The 9,456-nt window shown below is 45.8% G+C and overlaps 1 protein-coding gene across 1 annotated transcript in view; it reads left to right on the top strand.

Annotated features, from left to right (window-relative positions):
- Positions 1-1,496: 1,496 nt before the first annotated feature.
- The window catches only part of LOC311127727 (collagen and calcium-binding EGF domain-containing protein 1-like), a 19,573-nt gene continuing 11,613 nt past the window's right edge, over positions 1,497-9,456 (top strand). The window contains exons 1-2 of the mRNA XM_084159596.1: positions 1,497-1,615; positions 2,801-2,881. Of these exons, the coding sequence (XP_084015722.1) occupies positions 1,500-1,615; positions 2,801-2,881 (197 nt within the window). The 5' untranslated portion in view covers positions 1,497-1,499. The remainder of the gene's footprint in view (positions 1,616-2,800; positions 2,882-9,456) is intronic.

Below are 9,456 nucleotides of genomic sequence, written 5' to 3'. Positions count from 1 at the left end.
AAAATGCCAAGTGGGGTTTGTCAAGCCACTGTACCTAACATTGCCACTGACACTGACTGACCACTGGCCCTTTAGGCTGACCACTGGGGTGACTGGTGGTCTGCTTTGCCCTGTCAGTGTGGTAACCATAACCTTTACCCTCTTCAGAGACAGAGCTCAACTATGCAAGTCACTCTCCTTGAAAACTGTTCAAATTCCAGAACAATCCTAGTACTGCAGCACAAAAAAATTAAAAGCACAAAAAAAAATGTCTTCCCTCATGCAGATAAATATGGTAATATTACATTGCATCTCCTAAATGATTTGTCAGGTGAATGTCAACAGTTCATGATTTACTCAATGAGCAATCAAATTTGTCTACTAGTCATTTAAATGTGTGATTATATCATTTTTTAAATAATCGAATCTGAAAATAATAAAGTAGCTTGTGTTGTGTAAACATATTAAAGATGTCCCCTACAAAGTTCCTTCAGTGACAACAGCTTCTCTGTTTTAGGATGATTTAATTTAAAGCAATACAATCAAATTAGGAAAACAGTGGTAGCTTTAGGGACTGAGCAACTGAAGAATTATCTAGTTATTTCAGCTTTGATTTAGAATTACAAAAATATTTTACAGATACAGGCTAGTATTTATCTCGATTATGATTTTTAAAATATTATGTTTTTAAGACATTTTTGGTCTTCATATACCTTCAGTATGTCAGTAGTGCATACGACATGCAGATGAACATGAGTAAAAAGTCAAAACAAGAATTTTCTGGACATTGATTAAAGAGTGGGCCTAAATCAACAATTTATGGGATGAATTTAAATGGGAAAGTTAATTTCAGCAATCAGCAAATGTGTTATGCTACAGCTTGTCCTTGATGAAAGAGAGAGTTAGTGGAGAATAGGAAACAATCAATCAAACGATTTCCTCTAAATTGGTTCTGCTCTTTACATATAACATTGACCTCTTCCCCCACATATGTATTTTCTAAATCCACTCAAACGAATGCACTAATGTGTAGGGAGGAGTGGATGAGAGAAAAACGCATGTGGAATTAGAGAAATTATTCTGGATGAGAGTTTGCTCCACAAGAGGACGATAGAGGTATGTTCTACTGTGTCTTAAATGTTTCCTTTTCAGCAAAGTCTGTTTCTTAAAAACAGGAACGTAATTCCGCCGGGGTTTAGTGATTGGAATCGCGCTCATCACTGCGCATGTCTATAAACCCGTCCAGAATCGCTCGAGGGGGTCTGATTCAGTGCGCAAAAGTTGGGACAGGACTCGGACGCACTACAGTGCCGCGGGAGGAAGTTTTGAGTGCAGTAATTGATGTGCAGGGTCTCACGTGTTTGACCTCTGAGTATAATTATGATTTCTGTTAGATTTAAATCTGTACATGTGCGACATTGATCAATTAAAACATATAGCTGTTTTGCAGAAGTTCAGCGTCTTCGTTCTCGAGGCATCAATAAATTATAAACAAGGCTGTCACGGAGCTCGCCAGGGACATGGGTCAGCTTTGCGCTGCGACACTCTTACCATTTGGTGCCATCTGGGTTGTTTTTCTTTGGGATTGTGGTGCCAGTTCTTTAATAAAAACAAGATTTGCAGTGCTCACTTCAGGGTAAGTTGATAGTCCGCGCATTTTTGAGGGAACGTTGTAGATATCAGTCTGTTATTTCCTATCAGAAAATGAAATAAAATATAGGACACCTGATCAAAGCTTAATAAAATGCATGCACATTCAAATGAAGGATTGGTAGGAAATGAATAAAACTGTCCGGTAACTTGCTATCCGGTTGGACATGGTGATGAATGTGCTATTTACACCGAAAAGTAACTGCATTTAATATTTCTGTGTGATGTGTGAGAGACAATAAAAACAATACTTTGCTTGTGAAAAACGTCGACAATCAGTCAAAGAAAGACCACCACGTTGCTCCACTCATTAAGCCTATCTACCCAATGATCCGTGCGTCCCCGAGTAAACGCGGTTGTGATGTGATGTGAATATTGAATGAGATCACTCAGTAGCATGCCATCTGTAAATTCTGCCCATAAGGTGACATAGGTTATTAAGGTGCGCACAGAGAGGTCTGGACCAGGGAGAGGGAGTTCATAGCCTACATACAATCCTTTGAATTAAGTGGGCAAATTATAGACCACAAGAAATTTGAAGCATCTAATTTTGCTCAGAAATTATAATTGAATTCCGTGCTATTACCTCTTAGTTCAGCATTCCAGTTGTAAACGATTTCATGATATTATTATTTTCCTTTATTTTTTCAAGTAAATGTCTTTGTGATAGACCTCTGTATTTTCAAATGAGTTATTGTGTTTCTTAATCCTGGTCCTGGGGACCGAGAGGGGGTACACATTTTTGTTTTTGCCTTAGACACACCTGCTTCAAATCATCCAAAGCTTGGTGATAAATGCACCTCTTTGCTGAGTTATTTAACAAACGTTTTCTTACAAAAAATGCAATCACACGCTGGCCACTGCATGGCACAATACATTTTCTATAACTTTCATGTTGAAATATTATGGCTGCTTCACATATAATAGTTGCTGCCATAGAATTGTGATGATGTATTGTAACAGGATGTACTAAAGTAGCCATAATGCTTGGGAACTCTGGCTGCTTTGAAAGGGAATTTCCACTATGAAATAACTACCAATTTAATTGAGTGACTCTCTCTTTAATACCACTCCTATTACTATAGTAACAACATTGTTACCTGGAGCTAGGAGCTCTCAGTAACCATTACACTGTTATCTCTCTCGTCTTCTTTCTCGTGGCTTTGTAAAGGGAGGAGTGTCCGGAGAACAAGGTAGTTACAGTGGAGTACCCCTGTATTACAGCAAGGGGCACGGATGGCACCTGTCTCAGGTAAGAGTGTCCCATCCTTTAAAAATAAAAGAAGAGCCGCAACCTTTACGACAGGGTTTCCCAAACTCGGTCCTTGGGGCCCCCCTGGGTGCACGTTTTGGTTTTTGCCCTAGCACTACACAGCTGATTCAAATAATCAACTAATCATCAAGCTTTGATAATTTGAATCAGCTGTGAAGTGTTAGGGTAAAAACCTAAACGGGCACCCCTTGGGGTCCCGAGGACCGAGTTTGGGAAACGCTGCTCAGATGCAATAATTTAATAGCAATGTTTCGACAGCCAAGCTGTCTTCATCATGGTTTAATGACAAACACTGCGGGTCACTAGTTTATATAGAGTTTCAAACGACACACACAGGAGTCTGTAATCAAGGCCAGCTGTGGCATGATTTCATTGGTAAATGTACAAATATCAATAGAACAAAGAAAAAAGCATGAATGGATTACATACGATCATAGATACAATTAGCCTACATCATATAGACCTCCAAACACATTATTTACAATGGATAACAAAAACACTATCCCAGGAATGGCTTCAGATCAAACTCTATGTTGAGACCGAAGGGAGCGATGGTCTTTAAATTAAAGATCCAGACGGCCCCTTGTTTTAACAATAAATTGTCATGGTCACCCCCTCTCCTAAGGAGGGTGACGTGTTCGATGCCGATAAAGTGAAGGGATGAAATAGGGTGGTTCGCTTCCGAAAAATGTCCCTCCCATCATCCTGACAACCATCCACCATACGGAATGTCCTTAGAATCACACCACTCTACCAATATCATCCACACACACACACACACACACACATACACACACACCACACACACACACACACACACACACACACCAGAAACCCCCAGCCTGCAGGTCTGGTTTAAGTCCAGAGCATTTGATCTGTGTACTGTCAAGGTTATAGCACAGCAATAGAAGTTGTCTCATTTGATTCTTGGCTCCAGACGAGATGTGTGTGTGGTGGTGGTGGAGTTTTAGCTAGTTTTCTCGTTTTTAGTGCCATGTCTCCCAGGGAAGCGTGGTAAGGCCTGTCTCAGGCTGCAAAATATCATTTAGATGATGGCCATGCATGAAAATGATTCTGTCTGGTCTGCCTAACCGTGCAAGCAGAGTGAGTTAACCATATAGCTCAGTGAGTCCTGGCAGTCTGCAGGCTTTCCCATGTCTCCACCTCTGGGGTTGGGGTTAGCACAATTACACTGGGTTGTTGTGGTGTCGGGCAGCAAACCCACACAGCCACTCTACTAGAAACAAAGAGCCAATGAGATGCATTTTTCCTCCCCTCCACTGTGGTTTTCACTCCAATGAGGATGAATCAGAAAGAATCAACCCACTGGCATTGTTTTTGATCTCTGTCTCAGGCGGAGGTCAGTACAGACGATGCCAACTCAAACACACACAGTTGTTACCCAGTTTCTTTGTCTGTCTGTCTGAATGAATGAAAGGTCAGAGCTTACCCACCCTCCCTTTCCTGAGTCAAGGAAAACCTCTCTCTCTCTCTCTCTCTCTTTCTGAGTTGGCTGCTGTGTTGTCTCTCCTGGCAGGGTAGAGAAGGTCTGTGATGATGATGAGAGGAAGGAGCACTCTCAGCTCTGTGTCTCTGTGATGTTGATAAACCAATAAACACTCTTCCCCAGATTACTGTGTTGCTCTGCTTTAAACACCCGGCTGATGGCTCATTGGTCGAGGAGAAGACACTGATACTGTTTGAGTTAGGGCGCATTGCGAAACCTCAGAGCTGCTCCCAGTCTGTCTCTATACCAGAGAGACTGGTGACAGGGCGGCACATGGATAAAGAGCTAGCACTTTATGAGTCAATGTGATATAAAAGTCCTCCTTTATATTGCTTCACTATTCCATCATGTAGTCTTGACAGGGGATGTGCTAAAATAACTGATTATATAGATCCAGACTGTAAATCTGTCTCTCTACACCAACTTCTCCAATAGTGATAGATGGATTGAGGGATGAAGGGAGGTATTTGGGATTCGGGTATAGCAGGTTAAGGGTCTGTTTCCACGTCTGTTTTCACTTCCCTGCTAGTCCAAACTGTTGTTGTTATACAGTGGTAAGACTGGGCCCCCTGGGAAGAGGGCAAGTATTTGGGGATGTGGTATAGCACCACTCCACCTAAACACACACACACACACATATTCATCCACAGGCCAGAACGTGTGGTCAGGTCTGAGTGAAAAACTGTTACCACCCCAAGTCACATATGAGGTGGAGAAAAAAGAGAGGGAGAAAAAAGCTATTTACTAGCTAGGTTTCCATCCAATTGGCGACAGAATTTCATGCAAATATTCTAAAATCTGCATAAAGAAAACTGACTTGTTGTGGATAAAATGTAGTGCGTGATGACAGTGCACGCAAAATGTACTTTTTCATATACCGAATAAAAATCCAAAGTTCAATGGGTTTCCATCACAGGTAGTGTTGTTACAAAAACTGTTGCATAAATAGCAAATGTGCCTACTCTGGTCTTGGCTAATGCACTCTAGCCAACAGCTCTCAGATACAGTGCGGCTAGGTTGTGCGGGTACTGGGTAGGCTAGTCTACATAATGAGATTGTTATGGATAAGAGGGAGAATTTGTGTTGTTGTCAAACGGCAGTCAAGCATAGATCATTATGTCACCAGAATAGGACCCTCAATATTTTTTGGAAATGAGCATCAAGCTCATCACAGTGCACTTTCAACATCCTGTGAAGTTCATCATAATTTATTCACACACCATATCTGTCACGATCGTCAGGGAGAGACCAAGGCGCAGCGTTGAAGGTGAACATATTTATTATTATACTGATCACACGATCAAAACAGACGATAACGTGATGTCTACGGTTTAACACAAAACCAAATAAGAACAAGAAACCACAAACACAAAGTGAAAGACAGACAGTTAAATATGGCTCCCAATCAGAGACAACCAGCTGACACTCGTTGCCTCTGATTGGGAGTCACTCAGGCCAACATAGAAATACAAACATAGAATTACACACCCTGGGTCAACATAACAGTGTCCCCAGAGCCAGGGCGTGACAGTACCCCCCCCTAAAGGCGCGGACTCCGACCGCGCCAACTAAATACCACAGGGGAGGGACCGGGTGGGCACTCCGCCTTGGCGGCGGATCCGGCTCCGGGCCTGATCCCCACTCCCTCTCCAACCCCCCAAAGTACCCCTGGTCCGGTCTGGCCCCGCTGGCCGGAGCTGGACTGCACACTGATGGAGCGGATTGCTCTAGCTCCGGCGTAACGCATCTGACCGGTGCCGGACCAGGCACCAGTGGAACAGGCACGGGCCGTGCCGGACCGACGACGCACACCACTGGCTTGGTGTGGGGAACAGGCACGGGCCGTGCTGGACTGACGCCGCACACCACTGGCTTGGTGTGGGGAGCAGGAGCGGGCCGGACAGGGCTGACGATACGCACCACAGACTTGGTGCGGGGAGCAGGAATGGGCCGGACTGGGCTGGCGACGCGCACCACAGACTTGGTGCGGAGAGCAGGAACGGGCCGAACTGGGCTGGCGACGCGCACCACAGACTTGGTGCGGAGAGCAGGAACGGGCCGGACAGGGCTGACGAAACGCACCACAGACTTGGTGCGGGGAGCAGGAATGGGCCGGACTGGGCTGGCGACGCGCACCACAGACTTGGTGCGGAGAGCAGGAACGGGCCGGACAGGGCTGACGAAACGCACCACTGACTTGGTGCGGGGAGCAGGAATGGGCCGGGCCGAGCTGGCGATGCGCACCGTAGACTTGGTGCGAGTGGCAGGAACAGGCCGGACCGTACTGGGAACACACACCACTGGCCCTACGTGGGGATCAGGAACAGGCCGGACCGGACTGGCAACACACGCCAGTACCTCTCGCCGTGCCTCTACATCTTCCACCCCCTCTTCGACCAGTGGCCCCCGTAACCTGGCGGCCTCCTCTGCCAATCCGCTGGGCCGCTCTGCCGCGGTCTCCTGCTGGCCCGTCGTCCACGGCGTTAGCCCCCCCTAAAAAATTTCTGGGCTTCACTCCTACCCGTGGCCAAGGTCTCCATGTCCCTCGCCAGCCGTTCGCCCTTCTGCCACAATGTCAAGCCCCTCTCCTCCTCATCCGGCTTGACCCAGTCGAGGAGGCGAAGGAGATCTGTTAGAGATCTCCCTGGCGATGGCTCCTGGACACGCTGCTTGGTCACATCTTGGTGGTTTCTTCTGTCACGATCGTCAGGGAGAGACCAAGGCGCAGCGTTGAAGGTGAACATATTTATTATTATACTGATCACACGATCAAAACAACAGACGATAACGTGATGTCTACGGTTTAACACAAAACCAAATAAGAACAAGAAACCACAAACACAAAGTGAAAGACAGACAGTTAAATATGGCTCCCAATCAGAGACAACCAGCTGACACTCGTTGCCTCTGATTGGGAGTCACTCAGGCCAACATAGAAATACAAACATAGAATTACACACCCTGGGTCAACATAACAGTGTCCCCAGAGCCAGGGCGTGACAATATCATTGCGTGACTCAGTTTACTTCAATATGATGGTTATTATATCAGTATTTGCACAAGGCGTTTCCACCGCCATTTCTCACATAATACATTTTACAAACACAAAATGATCCCACCATGTCGCACAAAAAAATTAACGGTCGGCATTTATAAAATTGTACCGAAATGTCCTGTTTCCTTCACAGCTGTCGTGATGTTGTGATTTTTTTAAAATACGGTATGACTTTACTCGCATACAAACTGTGGATGATAAGGTGGTTACTGTTAATTTTCTCTAGTTTGCTTCCAGACATATCTAACGTCTTAGTCAAAATGGCTTTGGGCTGCATTTGCATCAGTGAAATTTCCTTACTGTGGTCCACGATATGATCATTTCTCTCTTGGCTCACTTATGAACATTTTAGTATTTTCTAAATATCCCATCCATCTTACTTGTCATGTCTGGGCCTGAGTGGGGATTCTCTGAAATGAACTGAGGTGAACTCAGTCACTCACTGGGCCTGCCTTCCTGCCACACACTCATCAAACCTCTCAAAGAAATCACAAGAATTGATTTACGAAATACTCAGTTCATTCCTGCCCGACCACTAGATTTCCTCTGCAAATCCCAGTTAAACCCGGCTGTCTTATCTCATTATACAGGGTGTGTTCTGCACCCAATCATATGCCTCTGTGACCGGGTTCCATCAGAAATGCCAATTCTGAGCATCCCCTTTCCCCTGTGTGTCAACCACTTGGCTTTCAAGTGGTCTGTGTTCATTAGAAAGACAGACCCGCTGTATGAGTTATGAGTTACGTGCCCAGGCCCAGGCCTCCTCACACAGGACTCCCTCCTCAGGGATGGGGGGGCGATGGGGGCTGATGATGACGCGGGTCATTGTCCCACAGAGAGCTGTGTAGAGGATGTGTAGAGTTTCAGCCATTAAACCCTGAGATAACACCGAGCAGGGAGATGCAGAGTCTGGCTGGGGCCTCCAGGCCAGGGTGAACAACACTCAGGCTATTCACACTGGCTGCATTCCCCTCTTCTTCTCTCCTCTCCTCTTTCTCTGAGTGCAATGTGTGTGTCCTCCCTGGTGTTAAAGAGTACGTAGTGAGTGATAATGTGTGTGTCAGTCGAGTGTGCGTGTATGCATGTGTCCTAGGCTCTGACAGCTGATGCACATGCAGGCCCAGAGCATATGTACTACGTAGCTACTACCTCCTTAGTGTTACGCTCTCTCTCTCATCACTCTCTCTTTATTTGTTTCCTTGTGGATTTACTGCATTAGCCTTGGCTATCACCTCTGCAGTGTTCTCGCTGTGGGCTCCGTACTCACTCACTCCCTCACCGCTCTGCTCCCCCATACAGCCCCTACATATCGACAGGCCATGGTGGGGCCGGCTGTAAACAAGACTGTGACACGCATGGCAGGGGGAACAGGAGAAGAGAAGGAGGAGAGTAAGGGAGGGGAGAAGGAGGGGAAAACGTTAAGAATGGAGGTATTTTTTAAATCCAAATTAAATAAACCTGGATTCTGGCAATGCCGTGTGTTCCCCTCGGCAGTGGCTTGCCTGGAAAGCCACGTCAAGGTCTATAAAAAGGATCAGGAAGGGGAAATCACAGGAGGGAGGGAATCTCTATAGGTCAGAGCTCTGGCTTTTATGAACCTCTGTATTCTGATGCAATTGGTGCCCGGTAGTCCAGTTGATGTGGTGGAACCCGGTGGAGTCAAAGCCAGTAGTGTTGGAGCTAAAGCTTTAAAGTGTAATGAAGGATTCAGCACCAGAACAGCACCACCTCACTACGCCTCTCTCTTTCTTGTTACCGCTCTCTCCTCCTTCTTTCTTGCTTCTCCTCTCTCTATCCCTCTCTCATTCTCTCTCTTTGCAACAACACCGTTGTAGTACATGTGGCTGCCTGCTGTAAGGTCTGGAAACCATCCTATCAGAGAGAGAGAGAGAGAGAGAGAGAGATAGAGAGAGAGAGAGGAAGAGAGAGAGAGAGAGAGAGAGAGAGAGAGAGAGAGAGAGAGAGATGAAGAGAGAGAGAGAGAGAGAGGAG

The sequence above is a fragment of the Coregonus lavaretus genome, assembly GCF_964263955.1.
Source record: "Coregonus lavaretus genome assembly, chromosome: 4".
Classification (NCBI taxonomy): domain Eukaryota; kingdom Metazoa; phylum Chordata; class Actinopteri; order Salmoniformes; family Salmonidae; genus Coregonus; species Coregonus lavaretus.
The sequence above is the reverse complement of the archived record's forward strand: the minus strand, read 5'-3'. Positions and strand labels throughout refer to the sequence as shown.